Source organism: Antennarius striatus, chromosome 18 (genome assembly GCF_040054535.1).
Source record: "Antennarius striatus isolate MH-2024 chromosome 18, ASM4005453v1, whole genome shotgun sequence".
In the NCBI taxonomy this organism is placed as follows: Eukaryota; Metazoa; Chordata; class Actinopteri; order Lophiiformes; family Antennariidae; genus Antennarius; species Antennarius striatus.
Genome location: NC_090793.1, coordinates 13,007,914 through 13,035,454, shown reverse-complemented (window position 1 = coordinate 13,035,454; position 27,541 = coordinate 13,007,914). Strand labels below are relative to the sequence as shown.

At 38.0% G+C, this 27,541-nt stretch overlaps 1 protein-coding gene across 4 annotated transcripts; it reads left to right on the top strand.

Moving 5' to 3' along the window:
- Window positions 1–264: 264 nt before the first annotated feature.
- Window positions 265–26,976, top strand: LOC137612716 (pituitary adenylate cyclase-activating polypeptide type I receptor-like). 4 transcript variants are annotated; one of them, XM_068341386.1, is made up of 15 exons: window positions 265–471; window positions 4,243–4,391; window positions 8,732–8,825; window positions 12,218–12,328; window positions 12,424–12,524; window positions 12,619–12,716; window positions 13,831–13,963; window positions 15,004–15,157; window positions 15,444–15,504; window positions 18,407–18,476; window positions 18,563–18,654; window positions 19,833–19,913; window positions 21,305–21,434; window positions 22,032–22,073; window positions 22,474–26,976. In XM_068341386.1, the coding sequence occupies exons 2-15, from the start codon at window positions 4,350–4,352 to the stop codon at window positions 22,675–22,677; spliced, it is 1,413 nt and encodes a 470-aa protein (XP_068197487.1). In that variant the 5' UTR covers window positions 265–471; window positions 4,243–4,349; the 3' UTR covers window positions 22,678–26,976. The 4 variants fall into 4 exon arrangements, with proteins under 4 accessions (XP_068197487.1, XP_068197486.1, XP_068197488.1 ...); XM_068341385.1 differs by having other exon boundaries at window positions 19,830–19,913; XM_068341387.1 differs by lacking the exon at window positions 19,833–19,913.
- Window positions 26,977–27,541: the final 565 nt, after the last annotated feature.

The following is a 27,541-nucleotide window of genomic DNA, read 5'->3' as shown; positions in this document are numbered from 1 at the left end:
GGCGCAGGCGCAAATGGCACACTGTTGAGTTTATTTTTATTTTTAATGGAGGAAGTCCCACGCCTTCGACCTGAAGACACGCAAAGTGTCTTGGTTCAGTAATTAGACTCGATTCAAAGTCATTCCTCGTACAGCAGCACCTACAGTGGCCTCACTTGGTTATCCCTGTGTCTGATGAGGTGTGAATACCGACGGACCTGACACCCACCGTCTCCTCCTCCTCCTCCTCCTCTCCCTCCGCCACATCGCGGTGCCGCAGCTAACGCGGTGAGCGCGTCCTGCCGCAACAACAACAGCAGCAGCAGCAGCAGCAGAAACGACACCTGTCGTTGTCAGGACGAGCTGACACCCGGTTTAGGAGTAAAACCAGGTTGTGTCAGAAACATTTTGTAGCCAGTCGACGCAGCGATCTGTGAACACCGATGACTCCCCGTGTAGATATATTTGCGCCTCTCACAAAAAAACGCATCGGTAAGTTCCTTTGACTTGAATTTCCATGCCGCGCTTTTATCCACCTTCTCAGAATTCCGCTGATCTGTGGAGTTTTTCCAGTGAACTCGGGGGTTCATTTTGAGGGAAAAATATATTTCTTACAAAAAGGTGTCGAGCTGCAATGATATTCGAGTAATAGAGTTCAATAAATATAGAGGAATCAGAGGCTTTTCCATGCTGACGTGTTCCAAGTGCGAAACGAAGGTCAACCACATGCGTTGATGGATTAAACGTTTACTATTGACAGAATAAAGGGAAAGAGGCCAAGCAATGTTAAACTATTCATTCCTCACCACCAAGAGAAGCATAAAGCTTATCGTTGATTAACTGCTATTAAAAAAAATTAATTGCATTTTCCTCTTTCCAAAAACTTTCGCATTTCGCAAGATGTAAATTATTTAATGAGGAGGGGGAAAAAAACCCCACATTAGAAAGGATTATCTTGTAAAGTAGACAAAATGTATGATATGGCACAGGCAAATCAAACGAACATTAACGCGCCAATGACTGTGGATGGATGACGCTGTGGTATACTATCATACATGCAATGCTCAGTTACAGTCATTAAAATCTCGATAAACGATTGAATAAATTCGAAGCTGGTGTGTTGAGAGGAGTCCTTAAAAGTCTGGTAGCGTTAGAACACACCACTAGAGAGTGTTTTATCTCTGTGTCTCCTGTCTGCATCTCAGACAGTCTTGCAGCTGATTGACAACCTGGTGAACCTACTGACTATAATCCCAGTATCATAAACATCATTCTGGTTTCTTAGCAGGTTTGGGTTAATATCAGTGCCTTGAATTCCCTCAGCACCAGTTTTTGACATGTCATCTTCGTAAGCGCTCAAGTGTTTTGTCTTATTGGACTACTTTCATAGAAATTTCCTGTGCAAACAGCAAATCCAGTAATCCAGTACTGGACTGAACACCATTAAGATTCTCCTTCTAAATTCCCATCACTACTACCTCTTCTAAGTGACTCGGTGCTGACCAAAGCAGACTCTTGCTTTCCTCTCCACAGGGTGGTGGATTTATTATGAATACCAAGCTCTGGTGGTTAATTTCATTTGGCTCTCCCAGCAACATGGCTGTTGTTACAATCTGGGTTAAAAATGATGGTGAGAAATAAAGCTAAATGATCCCATCTACAGGGCTGTGATTATCTTTCTATCTTTCCTGTCTGATGGTGTATTTTTCTGTTTAAACGTCAGTCCCAGCAAATCGGTTTCCATCGTACCTGACATATGTTATCCTGTGGCTGTGTCTGTTTTTTCTTTTTTTTTCACTGAGCACAGCCTGTCCTATCACTTGATAAAGCATCAGGGGGAGATGCTTTAGAGGTAATTGGATCCAGTGCCAGAGGGAGGGACGCAGCACGGAATTTGTCTATGTGTGTACATAAATTAGCGTAACTTGTGTGTTTGTGTGTGTGTGTGTGTGTGTGTGTGTGTGTGTGCGTGTGCGTGTGCGTGTGCGTGTGCGTGTGTGTGTGTGTGTGTGTCTACTGGTGCTACCTAGTTTTGCCGTTTTAGTGAATCATTGCATTTTCAGGAAGTGTTGTAGATGAGTAAGACATTGACTAAAGGCATTAATGAAGGTGTTGTAAAGTGTGATCTTCATATACATCTCATCCAACTGTTGGTCGATAATCAACTTTTCTGAATTAATACCTGCTTTTTTTGTGCTCTAACTTTAAGGCAGTGACATATATTTTGTCATTATTTGTAGTGAATCAAATGAAACAGCTATTTTCCATTTTTCAATTGTAATTAAACCATAAATTTAATATTTATTATCATTTCGGTCTCTTATTATTTTCCTTGTCTAATAGACTATTTGATTTCTGAAATGTCAGAATCATTAAAGAATTCCATTTCCATTTTTGTATTAAAGTTAATAAGCAGCTGCTAATAATGTTTTCTGTCGTCTCAGTTTTTTTTATATATATATATACAATTTTTTTTCTTTTTTTCTTCCTAGTAGGTCATGAATCGACTGTGACAATTTTTATGTAGTTTAACCAGTTGAACACTTTTAGTCTGTCATTTGAGACACTGGCTCCTAAAGTTTGAACATGAACATAAACGATTCCTAATATTTAACTAGTGTCTCAGTAAATTGGTATGGTTGTCAGCTTGTCTTTAAGACAAAATAGGAAGACCATAAACACACAAAGATGTACTAACAGGAAGAAAGCCGAAACGAAATAAATGTGAGGTGAATTTCATTACAAAATCAGACATCACTTGCTGTAAATTGTAGATGTAAACATAAATTTTAAAATATAAACAGCTGTTCTTGCATAACTTCTGTGTATAACTAAAACACATATTTTTATATATAAATATGCTTTATTATAATAAGTCAATACCTCAGGTCATACTTCACTGTCATTTTTAAAATATTCTTTAACTCAGATTCAGAACACACTAATTCACCATGACTATGAGCATGATGTATGACAAGAATTATTTGGCAACCAATCTGTGCCGCTATTCAAGTTATACAAGTGTGAAGAAAAAACATGAATCCCCTTTAAATTTTGTGAATGTAGACAAAAGGTGGGAATCTTGTGTCCAGGAGTTAAATTTGTGAAATAGAACATTTCTAATGAGTTAGGAGGGATATGTCTCATTTTAAGGATTTCATTGTGGAAATTTAAGTTTGGCACACATTTACTCTTCATACCCAATAAGACAAAGGCATGCAGTGGTTTTATCATGTACTGTATATCTTAATGCATTTATTAAATGACATATTTTGGAAAAATAAAGTTTGAAATAAATTAGCGATATTTCTCTCCACAGTATGTTTTTAAATATTTGGAGAGCATCTTTAAGCCTATGTTTTTTCAGCATGCATCAGTAACCACTTTGGGTTAGTCTCTCTAAAAGCAATAAATTAGATACTGAGAAATAACTAACAACACAAAACAAAATGTTTATCATGAAATAGCATTGAGTCATGAAATTTTGCTCCATATACAAAAGACTAGATTAATTTTGTGTGGTTTAAATGGTTCTGAAACAGTTTCTTGTTGGTTCTGAAGAACCTATGCAGCAGCATAAAGCTCTCTGCATTAATTTATTTATATAAAAAATTGAAATGTTGTTAAAAATTGATTAATTCTTTAAAACTGAAATGTAGTAACTCTTTTAGAAAAAAAAATAGTAGCGGTAGTTCTTTCACCGTTGATTTTACATGTCTGTACGAAGAAGCCTATATTTAGAATTTAGCATAACCCTGAAGCTGCATTTCAGAAAGAAACATCCAAACACAGAGCTTCAAATGCTGTAATGCTCACTGATGGATGCCAGAAGATATGGGGAGAAATTAATTTCAATCAACTAATGCTCTTATTTGCATCGCTGACGTGATCCTTCAGCATGGTAATGGCTGCAAAGGCTTATGGGTATTGAAATTTTTTTTTTCTTAAAATCAAAGCTGTCAAACAAACCTCTCCGATCATTCCTTTATCCCAAACCCGTGTTTCTATGTTAGGCAACAATGTGGACATTTTTTAACAGAGAAATTTTAAATTCAAACTCACAATTAAACATTGAACATCATTTAACTGCCAGCATCTTAAAAAACAGAACCACTTTAACTACTACACTTATAAAACCTGGACAACATAATGTTTACCTGCAGAATGGTTTCTGTGTTATTATTCCTGTTAACACTGTGATGATGCTGTTGTGTTTGTTGTTGGGGGTTTTTTTTTACACATTTCTGTTTTGTTGTATTTCAGAGCACTTCACGCTGAAATGTGTTGAATAATTTCAGAGCATCCTTCTGAACACACACGACAGAAACGTTACTGAGCATTTTCTATTCAAGAGCTTCAGACAAGAAGCAATGAGAGGCTACCTGCTGACTGCTATTTTTCTGCTGCCCTTGGTGAGTAGTGTGTGTGCCTGCAACCATTGACTGTGGTATATACTGTATATCTATCTATCTGTGCATTTGTATGTGTGTATGTCCAGGAGAATGCAGGAATCTGTAACTATATATCCATGCATTTAAAGGTTGTTCACCTGTTCTCAGTATCAGAAGTCTCTTTCTCAGCCTCCCATTTCATTTTCATCTGGACACTCTCGAGTGGTGTGCATGTGATGGGCAGTGTCACCAGCATATGTGTGTCACATCAGCACACCGGCATACAATACAAATTCTAGATCAGCTCTGTTTTAAGAAGACTGAGTGCCTGTTAGAACAAAAACAGATGGACCAGCTGAGCAGAGAGCTCCATATTTATATGCTATGACTCACTTTTATTAGAGGCTCTCATTGAAATATAAAGCAGAATGAAAGAGTTTTGTGAGGTGTGTGGGACAAATTATATTTGGAACATCAATGCAACACAAAATGGTTTTCCTTACCAGAGCTACACAGATGCAGAAATTGTTTTTTGTTTTTGTGAACATGACATTGAACTGGAGCTTTATTATCCGTGCCGCATGGAGCTGTGGGCGCCACTGAGTTAACTAGTCAATGAAAATGGCTGAGAGAGAGAAATGTGGTTATGCAGCTTCAAAATAGAAATCTTATCTGAACAGAGATCTGTTCAAGGGAGAGAACAGATAGGTAAGGGGAAAAAAAGGTGCACAATTATACTGACCATAGTCTGTCTTTTGCATTGTTGCCATGGTGCCTGTTTTAGAATAAATCCATGGTTAAATATGTATGGAATATCATTCCTTAATTCTTCATTCTACTAGAGAGTAATGATTTACAGAAGAATAGAAAGAGATAGATTGGAGATTGAAACTGTTTAACATTTATCCATTTAAAGTTATAGACAATACATGGATAGCCTGGCTTGGCATGAATATCGATAAAGGCTGAAGCAGAGGTAGTACTAGCAAGACAGTCGTTGTGGCTGGAAGACGCATGAGGAAAGAAAGGATGTGATTCATCAGGCAAAGCAGGAAAAGGTTGACAAAATAAAAAAAAAACTTGAACTCGCAAGGTATGACAAAAAGGGAACATAATTTTCAAAAACAACACATTAGAAGCTCACAAACGTAAACCAATAGGGTAACTTGAATCCTTGCCGGTTGCCTAGTAGGTGGCCAATTCCTCAGCTAGTTATTTTCCATTGTTTGGTGTCTGGAGCTAGGCTAAACTAACGTAACCTCAGTTATCATTAAGCTCTTTGTAACAAAGCAATAACAGGTTTTTTTTTCCCTTAAATGTCTTGTTCACCTCAAATTTATTTTATGAATTTGTTGGACTCCATGTTGTTGCCCTTCTGCCTACAATCGAGAGAATCAATCCACCTGACAGGTTATAGCATGTCAAGATGCTAGTTGAACAACTTTGCAGGTGTGAATTGGGATCTAAATGAAAACCTCTTATTAATTTGATATTTAATCAAACAGCACAATGCCACAGATATCCATTTGAATAAGGTATTCCACTAGTAATATCCAGCTGTTCATATGAACTAAATGCTCATTCCTCCACTATAATCCGTCTTTAACATTGTTTCTAACAATATGGGAATACAATCAATCACCCAGCAATGCACATTCTCCGCCTATGAGATCAAGACCAACTGAATCAGTAGTAGAGACCGTGTCTGGGAAGCTCACTTTAATGTCTGTCATCCTTAAAATGGCCTTAACCTGGCTGCAGTTTGTCGATACAATCAACTTCAGTGGGAAAATGCTCATTTTAGAAAGCATCTGTGTCATCGTTGAAAAAATTGTCTTGACAGATGCAGACAGCATGTGTGACATCTGCATTGACCAACAGTTTGTCGCTGCTAGTGTTGTGAACAGTGTACAGTATTTTCCGCACTATAAGGCGCACCTAAAAGCTTTTAATTTTCTCAAAAACCGACAGTGTGCCTTATAATCCAGTGGGCCTTCTTTGTGAAAAAAGTTTTGAAACAGACAATTCATTGAAGGTGCACCTTATAATCAGATGCACTCTATAATCCAGTGCACCTTATATATGAAAAAGGTTTAAAATAAACCATTCATTGAAGGTGCGTCTTATAGTACAGTGCACTTATAGTGCGGAAAATACTGTAATCAAGGATGGTCTTTTGGTATGGGCATGCATATAATGTGGACAAAAAACACAGGTACATTTTCTGTTGCAATTTGAATGCACAGATATATGGTGAAAAGAGCTTGAGGCCCATTGTGGTTCCATTCATCCACCAGCACCCAGTAATACCTAACCCGCGCTAGCATGGAGCTATAAGAGCATTACAGGTCTTGCATGGCCTAGAGTTTCACCAGACACATCACCCACTTAACTTCTTTGGGATGATCTTGATCATTGAGTAGAACAGTGTGTACTAGATCCTTCCAAATTCTAGCATTTTTACATGGCAAATCATGAGGAAAGGAGCCAAATTTTAACATTTCCATGAAGAGGAGTTGTGTTGGCAAATGGTGGTCACACAGGATAATCACCAGTTTACAAAAAAGGCTCTAGTTGTACCTGCCTTAGATGTGTGATTGACAATAAAGTACATTTGTTCAAGTTAGCGTCCTGTTCATGCCAGCAGCCCAACATACACCTGTGCACTAATGATCCTTTTAGATCATTTCATTGATGAGTCACATGACCTGCAACTGAGTGTTGCAGAGTGACATTTTATTGCGTGGTAGCCAACGGGTCACGCACAGTCGTGACAGGGCATACTTGCCAGTATGGAAAAACAAGCGAAAATTTCAGTTATACAGTAATAAGATCAAACTGAAACACACACAGCGCTGCCCACTGTTGCTGGATTCTATGTAGTTAAATCAATAACACATTGAGTCCTGCTGTCTTTGGGCCTGTAGGCACGCATGCCAAACAGATTTAAGTCATCTGCTTCCAAATATCTCTTATTTCTGGGGAGCCCTGCCTACAATATCTATTCACTCTCGCCTGGTTACCTGCTGCTTAGCAACATGGATGCTTGCGGCCGGTACAAAGAGCTCTTCCTTCCAAACATTTTGAGAGTTCATTTTGATACAAAACACATCATTAAAAAGAGAGGCTTTTTGATATCTTTTCTGTTTTTGTTAAGCAATTGTGGTGAGGCAGGAAGTGTCTCTGTCTGGTAATATACAGATGTCTGGAAATAAAATCACGGCAGAAACCAGATATAAGATAGTCCTTGTGATGTTTTCCATAATTCATGCAAAGCTTTAACATTCTTCCACATGTTGCGTGACAAAGAAGGGAAGTGAATACTGGGACATCTTCACAGTCATTTGATGTCCTATCTTGCCGAGTAAAGCTGTGCTCTGGAATATGAACTGAATTCATATCGGAGAGCACAGATAGTGAGATGACTCAGCCATGTCTTAGTGGACTGGGACGTATTACACCTATCATTTCACAGTTGGAGTGGTTGGAGATGCAAGGAAGCTAGCAAGATGTCAGCCTAAGAGGGTAAGTGGGAGAGTCATGGAGACGAGCAGGAATGTGAACCTTTCTGGGTAGATAGTTTCCAATCTGTTTCTCATTTTAAGTTGGTTATAGTCACAAAGAAAACATTTTGAGAATCTTTAACTTCGGTATTTTGAAAGGTTTCTGAGGGAATCAAAATATGGAAGTTTGACACAAATTTGAAAAAGGACTCGATTTGACATTTGATTTGATCATTCAAAAGCAAATGTCAACCAGCTCCATTCTGGGGAGCCACTACCTTGTTAAATCGGGATGTGGAGAACAGGAAATAAAGCATTAAAGATGAAGACAAAGCAAGTACCTTCATCCCGTGGCGTCACTCCTCTAGACCTTTTATCTAACAGAGTCAGGAGCGGTTTGATCGATTATTCTAAATGCTTACAGACTGAGAACTTTGGGTTTTATGGAGGCTAGAGAAACAGAATGATTGATAATAGTAACAGTTGTATAAGCTGTTTTTGCTGTGAAATGTTAAGCCTCTTTAATGGTTAACCTGGTAAACACAGGTTTACCATGGGTTTGTCCACCAGTACATTAGCTATTGTTTCTCTCATATATCTGGCTATCTAGCACATGTAAGGCTACTTCTTTTTACCCTGTTTTAGCTCTGGTTCAGCAACTCACTGAGGTGTGATTTGTCCCTCTAAATACCTGATGTCACTCTAATGTTATGTCACCTGAGTCATTTTCATGCGGGTGCATTTTAGTCTGTTGTACTTGGCTTAAGCAGAGATGGTTTCAGGGTCTTTAACATGCCCCCCAGTGGTGCAGTTTGCTCAATTTTTGTAATGCCGTGTAATTTTGTGTGCTTTTTCTAGGTGGCCTCAGAGTCCGAGCACTGTTTAATCAAGCGTGAGCATGAGAAATGCATGGAGAGAATCATAATGCACAACCCCGATGATGACCTTGAAGGTAAGTTAGAATGTGCTCCACTTTGTATGTATGAATTTGTGTATGCATATGCATGATATAGACATCTGGACCTATTTGGCTGTGGTTGCCATGTGTAATCTGTGATTGTAGGGTTTACATCTTGCTCAGAAAGAACAAAGCTTTTAATGAAAAATGTGCATCTCTGAAGAATATGATCAATTATGCCTGAATATTATAATCACAGTTACTTTTAGGCTTGTCTATCTGGCATTATTCATTTTATCCACTCGGTTTTTCAGATGTCAGAGATTCATGTAAGGATAAAAGATGGATAAAGTTTTCCATCATGTTCATGTTTCATTCATCCTGAAAGGCTGTCCTGCAGTGCCCCAGTGGAATATGCAGTTCACAAACCAAATGTCTGTCTGTGATGTCACAATGAGCTCTGCATGTTCTTTCCCCCTAAAAAAAAGTAGGAAGCTTGCTATCTGATTCCTGGAAACAATTATCTACTTGACTTTGGACTTTGGGTTTTCATTAGAAAATGCTGCAGGCCTTCTGTTGCTGAATGTAGTCTGACAGACTCCAACTCCCAGACTGCACTGTGACTCAGCTTCTCTGACAACCACTGACTCCTTGAAAAGAACACGAAGTATGAAAAGTGTAAGATAAAACGTTTAAGAAAATAAGATATTTAACTTCAGCTTGCTTTTATTTTTTAGGTTGAAGTCCTACAATATTTCTCAACATTTTATTTTTCCTGGTTTTTTTTTCCTGTTTTGTATTTTTGAGTCATTTTTCTGTCTCTAAAAAAAAAAAATCAGGCATTGTATTGCTATGTTGTTCTCATCAGTATATTTTCCATTGAGATATCTATTTTATGACCATGCAGTCCAATATCATGACCAACCTCATCCCTTTAACTAGCCCTTGTTTACTTGTGTTCCTTTTAACAGAACTATTCTGTGTTTATTTCTGCAAACAACAAGTCATTGGTAAGAAAAGGAAAATATCCATTTTGCAGAAATGGACATTGAATTGTTAAAGACCTAAAAAGGGGATAAGGAAAAATGAGAAGTTGAGAATGATTTAATAAAATGTTTTTAAAAATTGGCGATGATCGTGGTCAATGCTCATCGCTGAAAACTGTTTCATGATTTATTTGTTATATTTTTTACTGAGGTACAATGGTTAGAAGGCTGTGTGAAATAACAACATAATTATGTTTAGAGCCGTCATCCAGCATCCACTTAAATTTGGCAAGTTCAATATTTGGTATACAATGATCTGCGATTCACTTTTCTCATCTTTAGACAACAGTTTCTCTAAAGCTAAATTGGAACAATTTAAATTACATATAATTTGCATGACATCATGCTATAAATCATAATGCTTAAATCATGTCCAGAAGTGAGTTATCAATTCCTTTACAGGAATTTAGTCAGGAGCCTCTCTGATGATCAACCAATTTTTGGTTATTACTCAAACAGATTCAGGTTCCAGCTGCTTTTTCCAAAGCATTTGTGATATTTTATTGACCAAACAATCATTTGATTAATCAAGAACACAAACAGCAGGGAGAGTAATGAAAATAATTGCGGCCTTACATAAATTTTGCTCTCTTTTTGATCTACAAATGGTCTTCTGCCATGTGGGTGCTTTTCAGAAATTGGAAGTGATTAGCATTCTGCTGCAGTCGCACCTCATGACTCATAACACAAAAAAAAAAAAAAAAATTCCTGAGTGAAGGCCGTGTTGCCTTGGTGACTTTGGGTCACTTGAAAACAGATTGCTGATGCGTGCGTTTGTGCATCCACAGTGTATTCATGTACAGGTATGTATGTGTTGTGTGTATGTTAATGTAATGTGTTTTGATTTACGGTACAATAGTGAAATACTAAATTAGTTTATACATTTTTTGCATGATATCATCTGACACATGAGTGCATGAAACTTCAAATGGTGTTCATTAAGCAGTTGGTTTGTGTTCATTGGCTTGAGTACGCAGCAGCTCTACAGCCATACGGTTTGTGACCACAACTTGCGCTTCCTTAGATAGAAAGAATGTGGGCATTTTCAATTGGAATACAGCAAATGAAGAGTAACAACCCTTCACACATCTCTTTACTGCACAGTAGCAACAATCATCTTGAAGTCATGCACATCGTCGAATAAACTACAAGCAAGTAAACTTACAGTACGTCGTGTGTGTGTGTGTGTGTGTGTGTGTGTGTGTGTGTGTGTGTGTGTGTGTGTGTGTGTGTGTGTGTGTGTGTGTGTGTGTGTGTGTGTGTGTGTGTGTGTGTGTGTGTGTGTATGAAATCCACCTAGCTCACGAAACAGCCCTCCAAATTAATCTGGTATTCATAATTGTCATTGTTAAGTTCATTCTGGAGAGATGTTTATTCAGCAATCATTTTGGAGGTTGTAAGTCAGGAACAGAAAATGAGTTTTTCTTATATTTGTCCTCTACAGAGAATTATTAGGAGATCTGCAGCTGGCCTTTGCTTTATGGAGTTTCATATTGAGTCTCAGCTCATTGGTTTAATCTCCTGTCTGTAAATGTGCTGCTCTGTTTCACAATGATGCTCTCATTGTGTTGTTTCTGGCTGCAACAAGCAGATGACTCCATCATTTTTTAAAATCTAATTTTTGCCCTCTTTCTGGTATAGATTCAAATTTATTTCTATTTTAAGACCTCATTAAATTGTGTCCTTTTTCCATCTAGCTGCCAGAATTCAGAAGAGGGCAGACAAAAAAACAAAACAAAACCTCATCCCATTCAACTGCACTTACGAGTATCAAAACACTCTTTGATTGTATAAGGTGTATTATGAGTTGAACGCAGTAACAAGTGGTACAGTGAGGCATCTGCTGACATTTTGCATCTCAGGGTACACCAGGGGGTGCCCTATTGAATGGGCAAAGGTTGTGGGGGCTAGAAATTCATGCAAGCCCTGCCAATGTCTGGGTAGAAACGTGGGTTGGATGTGTAGCTAATATTATCACTAATACGGTATAGATAACATTTACATGTGTTGCTTCTTAAACAAAACCTTATGCCCTTTGTTTTTAGCACCAAACCTTCATCAGACATTAGTTTAAGAATATCTGGTTGGTGTCGTGGAGACTCAAGATGAGTAGAGCTGACAAACTAAATGATAATATCAGATTTGCAGACAAGCAGCACTTGGGTTAAAGGTTGATGATGTCAGTAATATCAGTGTTGTGTTCTAGGTCCCTGCTGAAGCAACTAAATCAGTCTGCTATTACAAGATCATGAAGTTAAGAAAGAGCTGCTCTTTAAAATAAACAAGTTTGAATATAGACATGACTGAAAAAACTGAAGATGGAGATGATTTTGTTGTCACGGAAGTGGAGGCATTACACTGACCTCTGTGTTTCTCTTCATCTGCTTTTCTGTTCCTCAGTCTGCCCATGGATGTGGGATAACCTGACGTGCTGGCAGGCGGCCAGCATTGGTGAAGTTGTGGTAGTCAACTGTCCTGAGCTCTTCCATGCTTTCATAGGCCCTGATGATGGTGATTAACTATCTCTCTCATCTGTATTTGTTATGACTATTCCAGTGCATTTTTTTCAGACAAGTGTAAATGCGGGCTTTATTTTTCATTTTCAGAAATCGGTAAGGTCAGCCGTAACTGCACCGAAGAGGGCTGGTCTGAACCGTTCCCTCACTATGTGGATGTCTGCTTCTCCTATGACAACACCACCAAACCTGTATGACTTCTGTTCATCTCATCTAAATCTCCCATCACGTTGACTACACATGTACACATGTAACCTATGACTATCACTTTGTCTCCAACACCAGGACATGTACTACGCCTCTGTCAAGGCCTTGTACACAGTTGGCTACAGCACATCACTGGTGTCTTTGACTACAGCCATGGTCATTCTCTGCAGATTCAGGTGAGACTAGCATAACCTGGAATGTCACGTTTCCCAATAGACGTGGATTTTCTTTCAGTATTTGAATGCTATCAATATAAAATATATTCAGAAATTACAATTACATTAATTCCTGCTAGTCCTATGGGTGTTCATAGAGAAAATATAAATATTCAAAGTACCCAAACCTTAAGTCTGCATTACATTTTTACTATGCATAATAAACCATATTTATTACATCCTGAGAAGCGGTGACGTATTGTAATTGTCAGTGTTTGTGTCCTTCTGTCCACCAAATATCTTGACAACCGTTGCAGATAGAAAAAACAAAAAAAGCACATTATTCGGGTGGCAAAGGGGATGAAAATCAGATGATGACCTTGACCATGAGAAAACTAGGTCAAGGTCCAATTTAAATTTTTGTAAAAATTTTTGCATGTATCTCACATAAGATAGAAAGACGAAACAAAAGGCATTATATTTAGGAAGGCAAGGGGATGAAAATTAGATCAGAATTAGGTCAAATTAGATCACAATAAGGTCAAATTTTCACCTTTATACCTTTTTCTGTACGCATCTCTGAAACCTGATGAGACATAATCACAAAACAAAAAGCAACATTTTCAGGAAGCCAGAGGCACAAAAATGTGTAGGTCAGGGTAAAATTTTGAATTTCAGGGGTTGCAGGATGTTGCAGTCTCTGACTGCCTTGTTGTGGTTGTAAATGGAGGCTCAGGGGTGACTTAATTCCCATATGGGCATCTTGTCTTCGTCTTGAAAAGTTGTAGCATTTATTAATTGACACGGCCTTCAGCCCAGAGTCGGCAAACAATACTGCAGATCAATAGCATGCAAACCTCAAGTCCATTTGTATTCTCACTGCTGTTTTTGTCTCTGTACGCGTTCATTTGTCCAACTAGGAAACTAACTTTTTTCATAAAAAACTGAAGCATTTCTAAAAGCACAAATACTAACCGTGTTAGGGCATGAGGTAGGAGCTGAGCCTGTAACTAATGAGTTAAAGTCAAGCAAAATCAGCCGATGATACAAGATTAAACAAATCCAGGTGCAACAATTTATTCCACTAATGAAAGAAGATCAGATGTGATATGTTTCCTCTTTCTTTTCTTTCCAGGAAGCTCCACTGTACCAGGAACTTCATCCACATGAACCTTTTTGTGTCCTTCATCCTGAGAGCCATATCTGTCTTCATCAAGGATGGTGTCCTGTACGCTCAGGAGGACAGCGACCACTGCTTTGTGCACACCGTCAGTAAACTTGGCTTGATGAGTTCCATTTCAGTAACAACATTAAACAACCATGATTGCTTGTTTGGCCTTTAATAATGAAAAATTAATGGATGATTAACAATTCACAAGGATAATGGTTTCATTTATTCAAACCGGAGTAGATAATTGCAGAATGAGGCTTATAATTGTAGGGAGTTGCCAAAATGATCAGCGGTGGATCTTGACTTGGTGTGTGAAGTTAGCACAGTACTGGCAGCAGTAAAATGTTTTCTAGATTACTATTGTAATCAGTTCCAGACAGAATTATTTAAGGATTTCATCCCAAGCATGCCTGTAAAATGTGACCATGGCTGATCTGGTGGATTTATATAGTCTACCCTGTTTGATACACTCCTTTGAAGGGACTTCTACCAAATGCAAATTTAGCAAAAAGCAAACATGCTATTTGATGACTAATACAAGCTGATTACAGATACAGAACAAGCTCTTAGTCTCTCACAGTAATAACACATTGTTCACTCTTGTTGAGCAGACATGATGAATAAACCTAATTAGGCACGCTAATGGCCTCGGCAAGGCCAGTGGAAATCTGCCCGAGTCTCATTAACATATCAATGGGTGCTTTGGCCTTTTTGTCAGGCCCACTGCCTTCCTGCTTTCGCTTTGGTCACCACAGGTCACCAGTGTGGCATTATGACAGCAGGAACCAGATGAGTGCTGTAATTGGTTGACCCAACTCAGGCTGTGGACTGTTTCATCAACATGTTGCCTTCAGAGGTGTCCGCCAGACACGATTACATTCTTTGTCTCTTCATGCTACATTTTTTTTACGATAGCTATTTGCAGTGTGGTTTGCCTTATTACAACAGCACCCTCCCAGTGACAATGATCTATGTAGACTAGATTAATTTGTGTGTTTGACATTTACTAGCTTGACCATTTTTGAAAAAAGTGCTTAAAAACACGTATTTAACACTGCATCAAGAGACTTTCAATGTACAGCTTTTGGATCAGCTTTGTTCCGCTGACGCACCTCCCTACGTGTTTCCTTCATGCAGGTGGCGTGCAAAGCGGTGATGGTTTTCTTCCATTACTGTGTGATGTCCAACTACTTTTGGCTCTTCATCGAAGGTCTGTATCTCTTCACTCTGCTGGTGGAGACTTTCTTTCCAGAGAGGCGCTACTTCTACTGGTACACCATTGTAGGATGGGGTAAGTGATTAACAGTAACTTTAAAATCACTTATTCATTACGTGTTGGCTTAAGTTTTGATTAAAGATCGTTTGCATAGTTTATTTATTTGTTCAGGCCTTTAAGGTTTAATCTAAATGTGTCTTTAAATATTACATAGATTCAGTATAACTAAGCTCACACCATTAAAAAGGATTGGTTTGTTCTCGTACGTTTTCCCAACAATTACCATCATTAATGGCCAGATAAGAATTATTCTGACAAATATGTATTTTCTCCAGTGTCTTCACTCTTTGTGTTTCTACAGGAACTCCCACCATCTGCGTCACAGTCTGGGCAGTTCTGAGGCTCCACTTTCATGATACTGGGTATAAGATCCCTTCCACATTCATTTTTAGTCTTAGAATACTAAGAAATTCACGTCAGGTGTTTAAATGTTCAGACTATATCTCAGCAAATAAGTTCCTCTTAAATGTTGAGACACAGAACTTGAATATTTGTGTTGAGATTTTTGAGTATTTATTGCACCAAATATATTTGTTTTTCATCTTTGCAATTTGGAATTTGAAGGAATATTTCTCCTAAAAGTAAATATTTTCCATTTACCAATAAATTAATCTACCTGTTGACATTGAAATTGGGTTATGTTTCTCAGGAGCCTAACAATATAACATTACAGCAGATTTTTTTGCAGGAAGCTAATGAAACTAAGGAATGCTGTGAAGCCCCAGATCTATTTGTAGTTTGAGACACATATATCAGCATTGAGAGTTAACTGAAAATGTATTTTCAACTACTTCTAAGATGAAGAAATCTTGGGGAACAAATGACATCATCTCTTAAGTCAAATTAAATTTAGAAACAGATTATGTAAGTAAGATACCAATGTCTTACTATGCAGGTCAAAACGTCTGAAGAGCTGTAGTACTTTGTTATGTCTTGTTGGATTTGTTTTCTTTTTTTGGGGGGGGGGGGGGGGGGGACGACTTTTACATTCGGTTTGTGTCTATTACTTGTGTATAATAAAGTATATCTGGGGTGTTAAACTCATTTTCACCGAGGGCCACCTGAGCATAGTGGCTGTCCTCAAAGAGCTACATGTCACTTATAAATGTAACTCAATGTAACTCAATGTAAAGTACAATAGATGTAAGTCCTCAAATTATCACCTAATCAAGTTACAAATATTATAGTTACATAGAAAAAAAAAGATTGCTTTTTGCATTTTTATAACAAATTCTTTTAATTTGTCAGGTTATGAAACTGACAGAACTCCATCAATCCAGGATCAAACTATCCAAGGGAATAAAGAGAAGTAACATCAAACAAAAGTTAGAACATTAACTGTTCAAAACCTTTTTGTCAGAGTTAAAATGGGCGTAATCACTGCATTGTAGGAAATGTAGTTTTTGGCTTTTGACCTATTAATTTTTAGACTCTGATTATTTATGCTCTCGCTGGCCACATAAAATGATGTGGTGGGCCATATTTGGCCCCCAGGCCTTGAGTTTGACACATGTGACACATGATGACGCAATGCTTCATTGTACCCAAGCAAACAACTGATAGAACAAGGAGGACAGAAGAGGGCATGCCTCTGCAAACACCATGCTCTGCTTTTTAAATAATTACACTATAATCCAAATTCCAATGAGACATCACCATCAAAATGTCTGCCCTCAGGGTTCTCACATTCTCTTCTTCTCCTTTCAGCTTTTCCCTTCAGGGGTCTCCACAGCGAATCAGTTTCCTCCATCTAACCCTGTCTTCTGCATCCTCTTCTCTCACACCAACTACCTTCATGTCCTCTTTCACTACATCCATCAACCTCCTCTTTGGTCTTCCTCTAGGCCTCCTGCCTGGCAGTTCAAAACTCAGCATCCTTCTACCAATATATTCACTATCTCTCCTCTGGACATGTCCAAACCATCTCAGTCTGGCCTCTCTGACTTTATCTCCAAAACCTCTAACATGTGCTGTCCCTCTGATGTACTCATTCCTGATCCTATCCTTCCTGGTCACTCCCAGAGAGAACATCAGCATCTTCATCTCTGCTACCTCCAGCTCTGTCTCCTGTCTTTTCCTCAGTGACACTGTCTCTAGACCAAACAACATCGCTGGTCTCACCACAGTTTTGTACACCTTTCCTTTCATTTTAGCTGAAACTCTTCTATTAACTCTTCTATTACACATCACACCTGACACTTTTCTCCACCCATTCCATCCTGCCTGTACACCCTAACACTCTCCATTGCTCTGGACTGTTGACCCTAAGTACTTAAAATCCTCCACCTTCTTGATCTCTTCTCCCTGTAACCTCACCCTTCCACTTGGGTCCCTCTCATTCACACACATGTACTCTGTCTTACTGCGGCTAACCTTCATTCCTCTCCTTTGCAGGACAAACCTCCACCTCTCTAGCTTCTCCTCCACCTGTTCCCTGCTCTCACTGCAGATCACAATGTCATCTGCAAACATCAGAGTCCATGGAGATTCCTGTCTGACCTGGTCTGTCAGCCTGTCCATCACCATAGCGAACAAGAAGGGGCTCAGAGCTGATCCCTGATGCAGTCCCACCTCCACCTTGAACTCCTCTGTCACACCTACAGCACACCTCACCACTGTCTTACAGTCCTCATACATGTCCTGCATCGCTCTAACATACTTCTCTGCCACTCCAGACTTCCTCATACAATACCACAGTTCCTCTCTGGGCACCCTGTCATGAGCTTTCTCCAGATCTACAAAAACACAATGCAGCTCCCTCTGGCCTTCTCTGTACTTCTCTATCAACATTCTCAAAGCAAATACTGCATCTGTAGTACTCTTTTTTGGCAAGAAACCATACTGCTGCTCACAAATGCTCACTTCTCACAGTATGATTTTTTTAAAAAATCTCAATCTCACCATTCAACATTTGTCCTGCTCCTAACTGGTTGTTTTTCTATAACACTTGCTCTTCCAGCAGGTTTCCTGAAATACTCTCTAGTAGTTATGAGTAATTGATTAAAAAATGTAGAAATAATGTTTAATTAATAAAACAGATAATACAGGGAGGTTAAATCTTGATGTTAGATTACAATTTCAATTTTTGTTGGGTCTGTCTCAATTTCAAATACTCCACTTTTGTATTAGCCACCGATCTACACCTTTTCTCTGGAAATGGCCATTGAATTTGACATTTTTTGCAATGCACTGTCAACTGTTGAGAAAAAGTAGTGGGGCGCTGCAGAACCACCACTGAATCACACTGCGGTCCCTTTTCTCCAGATGCTGGGATACAAATGAAAACACTGCCCTCTGGTGGGTCATCAAGGGACCAGTCGTGGCCTCCATTATGGTATGACTAATGCTAATAAGGTTTCTACAAATCACAGACTAGAAAATAACTTTCAGAATGATCTTACTTGTATTTTGTATTTTCAGATCAATTTCGTCCTCTTCATCGGAATAATTATCATCCTTGTCCAGAAGCTGCAGTCTCCTGATATCGGAGGAAACGAATCTAGCATTTACCTGTAAGTACAGTAAATCAGAATTACTATGTGAAGTTCATTAACATGAACTGATTGTTTGTACACTTTTCATCTGAACAACCATGCAGCCTAATTTTGATCTAGCTATATTGATTTGTTCTTGTTTTCTATTTATTATCAACAAATCCCTTAACAGTGTTGAATGAAAAATTGATTGATCCCTCTAGCAATTATTGTCTGTGTAGCCAAAGCCTGATTTAGCTTGTAATCTGAGCTATAGCTCTCCACTGTCCACTAACTCATAAAAGTTTGAATTGACCACACTGATTCAAGTTGTAGTTTATTATAAGTCAGCACTATGTATTCTGTCTTGCTGCTGTCTGTATTTACCAGAGCACCATCTGTGTTAAGCTCGTGCTGAAAAGATCCCCACTAAAGTTAGTTTTTCCTCCTGTTGCGATGAACCTGCAGCATATGTTGCAACTTTTAAACTAAAACAGGCGAGGGAAGCAGACGGTTCCAAACAGACAAACACATTATTGGATGCAGTGTTTTCATGGGATTTTTTGATGATAGGAAAACTACAGAAGAACACCAGCTTTTTTCATTAGGAGGTGCCCAAAAGCTGTTGAGTCGATCCACTGGACGTTAAGAAAGTTCTTGAAGACGTTTCGTCTCTCATCCAAGATACTTCTTCAGAATTTCTTCAGAACTGAAGAAGTCTCGTCTTCAAGAACTTTCTTAAGGTCCAGTGGATCGACTCAATAGCTTTTGGATAACCATGACCTGGATGACTGAGGACCTATACAGACATTTGGAGGTGAGAAGTAAACGATTAGCAGGCCTTTTTTTATTTGTTTCAGTACAGTTTCATTTTTTTCAGGAGAATTGTTCCTTTAAATAATATAAAATCTCATATTTAGAAGCAGAAGAATTATGTTTAGTTATCTATAATATATGCATTCGCAGCACCCATCATTAGCAGGCTTGAGCCTCATTATGGAGTTGTATTGTAGTCAAACTACCAGCCTGCTCTGTTCCTGGAGGATGGTGTCTTTTGAGGCCCTGGAGATAGTGTCATTCTTATCTGTTGCTTAGACCTGTGTGTGCGTGACCAAGTGTAAAGATGCGTGACCGTGTGTTGCGTGACACTGTGTGTCTTTGTCCCTAAAGACGCTGTCTTTGTTGTACTGTTGTGTTGTCTTTGTGATGTGTAGCAGCTGTGCTCAGAAATGCTTCAGTGAGCCCACACAGGCTGTTCAGCATTCGTGCAGGATGTCAGAGTTATCCACCATCACACTGTAAGTGTGTGTTTGTGTCTGTGTCCGTTTGTGTGTGTTTGTGTCGGTGTATGGATGTTTGTGTCTGTGTCAGTGTATACGTTGTCTTTGAGTTAATATGTTTGTTTGTGTCAATGTGTGTGTTTGTGTCAGTGTGTGCATACGACACCTGTTTGCCTTTGAATCTTAAATGTATATTCTCTCTGACACACAGAGACATGTTTGTTCTCCTTCGGGGAAATTCACCCTCTGACATTATTAACCTAAACCATCACACAAACTTTACTCAAACTATGTGAAACATCAATAAAATAATGTGATAACTCAGCTATAATCTTTAATAGGCAATATATTAAATGATTAATTACTGAAAAAAAATGTACTCTGAGTCTTCCAACACACCAGTTCACCTGTTTCATCAGTAACAGGTGACTAAATACAGATACCACTACACGAGTACAGCCATGCTTGATGTCCCTGGTGTGGGTGGACACGGTTGGTTGTTATTTACATCTTCACAGCATCGCCTCTGGGTTGTTGGTTCATAAATACACCCAACCCTTTTTATTTTACTTCTACATCTTCATCCTCTAGAAGACAGAAGAAACACATGCATGGTGTTTGCTGAATATATCAAGGTTGCCAAAGTTAGTGAGCGTGAAAAGTGAAATCTATAGGTTTTATGATTTCTCTGGTGTTTGTTGACTGACACAAAATGCAACTCTTGCTATTTTGTATCACAGAAGTTCTGTTCCAATTTTCCATTTTATATTTGTTATGTTCTGCTTCTTGTTTTCCTGGAAGGATCTGGACTGGACTGTATAAACATTGTGTTTGACATTTGTCTTCCATCGTTATACAGTGTTATTTGTTATGTCCTGTGTGTTTCCATGTCAGACGTTATGTATTGCTGCATCATACATTTGCAGGGATACACAATAAAACTCGTGTTTAATTTCCAAGACTTCTTCTACTAGTTATATCAACTGAAACAAATTAATCTGATCATGGCCAAAAACCATAACAAAGTATAGCATAAACACTGTTTACTTCTGATTTCCTACCTTACCTGTAGGATGTTGTTGTGTCATTTATTCTTAAAACTGAGTGAAAAATTAATTTCAAGTCGTTAGGGATTATTTTCAGTTGTGAATTTGGTGTTGTGCATTTACAGTCACAGGATGATGCATATGGATTACATTGCAGCCCAACAGTCTGGTTCATTTGTATTTTAATAGGATTTTTTTATTGTTGTTGTTTTTATTTTACATTAGCCTTGAATGTCTGGAATTATTTCATATCATCTCACTTCAGCAAATAACACCTATCATAGATGCGTATTTACTGTGTATGTGTGTGTGTGTGCGTGCGTGTGTGTGTGCGTGCGTGCGTGTGTGTGTGTGTGTACGCAGACGTCTGGCGCGCTCCACCCTCCTGCTCATCCCCCTGTTTGGCATTCACTACACCGTCTTCGCCTTCTCACCTGAAGATGTCAGTAAGAAGGAGAGACTGGTCTTCGAGCTGGGACTGGGATCCTTCCAGGTAGCCATGCACAGCTCCATGAAAATCTATTTTCAATTAAGGAGGAATATCACAGTAAGCCTATGCACATAATACTGTATCTTACAATGAGCTGAGATATTTGAAAATCTTCTGAGCTTTGTGGTGTTTGTCCTAACACACAGCCAACACTGAATCCACTGTTTGGAGATGTCATGCTGTGTAAATATATCCAGCTTGATCAGAACCAAAGTCATGTCCAGATGGCAAACTAGATACTCTGTTATGTTGGCTCTCAGAACCACTGTGAGGCTGTCTTAAGAACTCTCTTGAGATTAGTGTAGCAACTAGGATGCTGGATTCAGAAAAGCACTCATCAGTGCTGAGCTGCAGTAAATTGAGCCTTCAGACAAATAAGAAATTTGTGTTGTTGAAAACAGAACGGGTAATTTGCTCTCTAGACAATGTGATGAATTGTGTCATGGGATGGTCAGAGACAGACCTTAAGTCTGCTAAGCATTAATGAAGATGCCTTTAAAAATTGTCTTGTTTCCAGATTTGTGCAAATATTGGAATTTTTAGAGGTTTTATATATATATATATTTTTTTTAAATCTGTTTTCTTCACTCTCCTTCTCAGGGCTTTGTTGTTGCTGTCCTCTACTGTTTCCTTAATGGAGAGGTAAGGCCCAACTCTAACCTGTTCATAAACACATTCCCGTCAGTTATTAATAAAAAGCTTATACTGATGACAAAATACTAGAAAGGTTCTTAATAATTGTTGTGTACAGACCTCAACATAGTCATCTATAAATATGAATACTATTATTTTACAAAAACAACAACAGTTTACTTCATCCACAATGATTAGCCCTTGTAACATAATATAATTTCTAGCATTTATATTCCTTTGTTTGAATATGATTGTTGACATTTGATGGGAAATATGAAGATGTTGAACTGTTATAAAAAATAAAACACTATGTGTTGTGTTAACCACATAACTTGAATACGCTATTCCTTTTGGAACCGGTGCAGCTCAAAGTACATTAAAAATGACCTTGTGAAGTTTCTCCCTGAAGGTGCAGTCGGAGATCAAGAGGAAATGGCGCAGCTGGACAGTGAACCGGTACTTTGCTGTGGACCTGAAGCAGCAGAGGCATCCTTCGTTGGCCAGCAGCGGAGTGAATGGAGGGACTCAGCTGTCAATCCTCAGCAAGAGCAGCTCCCAGATACGCATGTCAAGCCCACTGGCGGAGAACGCCAACATTAGTCTCCCCACTTGAGCGTCTGATTGGCCGAAGTCAATGTCAAGGTGCCGCTCCACTTATGTACCCCAGACCAACCAGAGCAGACGAAAAATAGCCCAGTCACACCTCTATAATGTAGTTTGTCACTTAGAAAATTATTTTACTGGCAATTCCTCAGAGGCACATTGCTGGTTTCATACTTCAAATTTCACAGATAAATTTCATTTGATTATGTCATTTATTTGAGCTGACTCTCCAGATTGGAATCTTTTATGATAAATGATGCACTTGATCACTTTGAAGAAAAATTCTATTCAATTTATTACAGCATAGGACAGATGTACGGAACAGCCCTCCCACCAATGCTTTTATTTTAAAGATAGCCCACTTATTGATTTTTATACGAATAAAAACGGGGCCAAAAACATCACTACAGTTATTGTAAAAAAGAAAGAAAATTTAAACATCAGATGTAAGGCTCATTTTTGGCTGTTTTGTGAAGTAAATGTGCTAAAAAGTGCCATACACGTTGTCTGACTGGATCTGATCAGTCCAAAGTTGATAACAACCAAAAGTTTGCCTTGCTTGTACAAATGCTCATTGTTTAAATGTTTCATCTTCTATTTAAACAGTTTTGTACAATCAGCCATACGTACAAAGTATGTCAAAAGATTTATTGGAAAAAAAAATTCTCACAGACATTGTAAATAGTTAACAGTTTAGATGTTGAGATCACAATTTATTTCTTTTGCAAAATTCAGTATTGTAATGACCTTTACAAAGAAAAGGAACTGGAGCCCAAATCTGTAGACTTCATCACTGATTGCGTGGACCCGAAGAACCTGCCTACTATATTGTAAAGTATTTCTAGAGAGCTCTGTAGAACAGTGGCTCCCAGCCTGAATCTAAGAGGTTGTAACATATCAAAACACAAGTTATGAAAGAAAAGAAGATTTCTTCTATTTTTAAGTTTATTTATTTTACGTCATTTGCTTTAGTTTGACTCATTACAGGTTTTCCCTCTAAAATTCTTTATAGGCTTTTATTAAAAGCTCTTCATAGTGCCATAAATTTATATGCGTTTTTATTGTAGGAATCAAACAGTCATATTAAAAATAAAGATTTTCTCCATTCTCTGAGCCAGAACACATCTTTAAATGTTAAATGACACGTTAACTATTTTTGTCATCTTACCATCTCCTACATTCATATTCCAAAGTGCCTACAGTCAGTCACAAACAGCTATCCCTTTTTATTTGGTACAGTACAATGAATAGATCCAATTTAGAAGTTGTCATTTCATGCAAAGAATGCAGACTGTGATTTACTGTGAATTACTTTTCAAAAAAAGTAAGACAAATGTGTTGTTCACTTTGAAGTATTAGAGTACAGACACCACTGATCAAACCACCAACCTCCTGAAAAGTGAATGACTTTTTTTGTTATTTCTAAACTTACACATTATGTGGCACTTGTGCTGCTCACATATTTTGCCTTTTTATCACAGTGAGTTTGACATGACTTAAATAATAGAGCTCCCCAATTACTGCTTTAGTTAATCCTTTCGTGCTGTATGTGTAAAATCACTTGCCATCTATTCATCAACACAAAGTTCATTTCGACTCAGTGTCATCATCAAACATAAATTAAGGCAAATGACACACAAAACATGTTGTTACAGTCATAATGCTTTAACGGATAGCTTTTGACAATCGCTCAGTGTCGCCATTTTCCTTTCATTTCCATGGTGAGAAACAGCATAACAATAAAATGAGGAAATCAGATGATGAAATGTGAAATTATTTGTACAGGAAGCTATATCTGTAATATTGACTGCATATTTATTTCTTTGTACTGTCATCAATGTGAATTAAATGAATGTAGTATCTTCGAATGATAAATTGTTGAACAGGCAAGGATGTCAATTTATTTTACATAAAGCAGTACCAGGTGAAATGATTGTAGTTCACTGTACAATATAGACGACATGTTTTCCTGTGTGTAATTATTTATATGTATGATGTATTATTTTACTTTGTCATCATCATCGTTATATAGTGATGTTAGATATCAAGTGCCATAAATGCAATGCCATAACTGTAGACAGAAAGAGGCACAATTTCTCATTTCCGTCTAAAAAAAAAAAAAAATTTGCAGTTTAAATCTGTAGAGGATACAAGATGGAACAGACAGCTTCTGAAAAGCTGGATGAAACATGTGGCTTTTGTACAAAACTGCATGACTGTGATGTGATTCTACGAAGGAGACTAGAAATAGTAGAGGGGGAAACATTATTTAAAATGAGGAAGGGATTTAAAGGTGGAAAACTGTGACAGATAAAACACAAAGTGTGTATGAGGGTGTGATTTTAAAAAAACCACTCTGCTGCTGCTTGCGTGTTCTATCACCAGCAGTCACTCTGAGTCTGAATCAGCTCAGAAGGAAACGACCATGTCTCAAAGCTGTTAGTGTCTGTGATTCAAGTGCTGCTTTCTTTACCTTGTCTGTGTTGTGCATTTGTCGACCACAGGGTGGCAACCTAGTGTTAACATTTCTAAATGCTGGATAGAGAGTGAGAACTTTGCTTTAAGAGTTTGCTTTTTGAGCCATTTCTTTGGATTTTGGATGAGAAAGTGATAAAATGGGTCGTTGACATTGTTGTGAATCACATGCTACTAATTGTTCAGATGTAATTGCAGTTTTTTGTTACTCTAATTAGACAGCAATCCAATATTTAAATAGCTTGAAGCTGGTGGTGTGACATACAGCCCCATCTCAATCCGAACATTTCAAGAACGGACTGGTGTGTGTGTGTGTGTGTGTGTGTGTGTGTGTGTGTGTGTGTGTGTGTGTGTGTGTGTGTGTGTGTGTGTGTGTGTGTGTGTGTGTGTGTGTGTGTGTGTGTGTGTGTGTGTGAAATAGCTTAACTTTTAGATAACTTCTATCTGACCAGACCTCCCTTCTTTGCTCCTACTTATCATTGAAGTAACTTTCTAATCTAATCTGTAAAACAAAAGATGAGATCTTTTCCCAAAATACTCTGACATTTTGGGAAATATGATTCTTGTTTTTCTGAGCATTACAAACCACTGCCAGAAATCACTTTGATGAACTCAGCACAAAGACTGGAGGCAGGTGAGGAACAGCTAGCCTTGCTCAGGTCACAGCTAGCAGTTCAAAAGCAGCTTGCTTGTAGTTGTTAGTTATGCTGCATTCATGACCCATCAGAAATTTTGGAAAATAAGCTCTGACTGAAAACACAGGAGCACGTTGGATTTTTTGCTAAATTTGAAATTTAGTGACTCAATTTGACACTTAAATTACACTTTTTTTAAAAATTGATTTGAATGCATCTTCACTTGTGATTGATGACAGAAATATGGTCTATAGTTAATTTTTATAAGCTGTGCACATTTGTATGTGATTCTTTTATATTCTTATCATAACAGAGAAACACCTGTTATCACCTTTTTTTGCAAAGACTACTATAATAATTGACAACGACCCACAAATGTATTCAAGCACTTCTGATATGAACATGTTTAAATATTTTCAGTGCACATTGTCAGGGACGGAATCTTGTGATCTAAGTTGATCATGGAAATTCACTTTTTTCAGAAATGATCACAGCATTATGACAGCATAATTGCATATATTAGTATAATCAATCAATAGCTGTTAGACTCCTGGATAAAGTGCTAAGTTTTTGGTGTCGATTATTTTTTTCATGTTTCCTGAAAAAAGCCCATTTTGTGCATCTGCAAAAATATCAAACTTTTTCTCGAAACTATTAAGGAGATGGCAAATCTCAAATTAAATTGTCTTTGACAGTTGTGTATGTTGAGCCAGGTTTACCAAGTGCTGAGTGAGTTGTACTAATTACCAATGAATTTCTGAATGTAGTTCCATTGTTGCTCAGCTGCTCTATAATGTTGCCTGCTTTCAATTTGCCATGGTGTACAAATGATGTCTTTTCTTCTAAATTTCTACAATACACTGTATATGTATATTTTTGGCACACATGGACCCTTGTCGAAGGCCTGTAATGTTCTTGTCTGTGTTTTATGTTTGTTTGAGTGTATGTATATAAAAGATAAACCTTTATTCGTCCCACAATGGGGACATTTTCAGAATGTTTGTTTGTGTGTATGAATGAGAGTGTACTCTGTCAGCATGTGTATGCAATGACAGACATCCATAAAATTAAAATGAAGGAAGAATACCTGTCAACCCTTATCCATAGTTTACTGTGCTTGTGTATGAAGTGCAACATTCATTCTGATGTCCAACATTCATGTTGTAGGTTGTGTAAACGTGACTGCAAAATAAAAGTGATAGTGTCACATTTGTTGTGTATTTTAATTTAAGCTGTTCTATCTATTGAAATTATCATTTCATGGAAGCTCTATTTGTTGTTATTTGTTTGTTTCCTATGTCTCATCCTTTTGGTCTGGGAACCACAAGAAAACCAAATCTAGGATAATTATTTGTCCCATGCAATCCTACTTTACAAAGTTTTTATGTTGATTAAGAAACATTATGTAAGAATTTATTTTTCTTACTCGGTGCTCCAATAGCTGTGAATTACACTTCTGTCATACACCAGTGTTGCTCATATGGACAGCTGAGCATGATCAGTTATGTTTTTAATGATCAAAAAATGTGAAATCAACAACTTAGACAATACAGCTACAGATCAAACAGGTACAAAATTATTCAAATTCTGTATGGGTTTTTTTTAGCATGGTAATTACTTCTTCTATGCTGTTCAAGTAAAACAGATTTTTTGAATTTCACGGATATACAGTAATTGGTCCATGAAATTCTAAGCCAGAAACTCACTGAAAATGAAATACTGTAACTCAGCTTTGATTTGGTGTCTGGGTCTGGACACAGAGAA

What these genes read in the sequence shown, in the direction of transcription:
- LOC137612716 (XM_068341385.1), top strand. Translation starts at nt 4,350, where the DNA reads ATGAGAGGCTACCTGCTGACTGCTATTTTTCTGCTGCCCTTG. An exon ending in AACGAATCTAGCATTTACCT is followed by an intron (nt 18,655 to 19,829) that starts GTAAGTACAGTA and finishes TGTGATGTGTAG; the next exon opens with CAGCTGTGCTCAGAAATGCT. An exon ending in ACTGTTTCCTTAATGGAGAG is followed by an intron (nt 22,074 to 22,473) that starts GTAAGGCCCAAC and finishes TTCTCCCTGAAG; the next exon opens with GTGCAGTCGGAGATCAAGAG.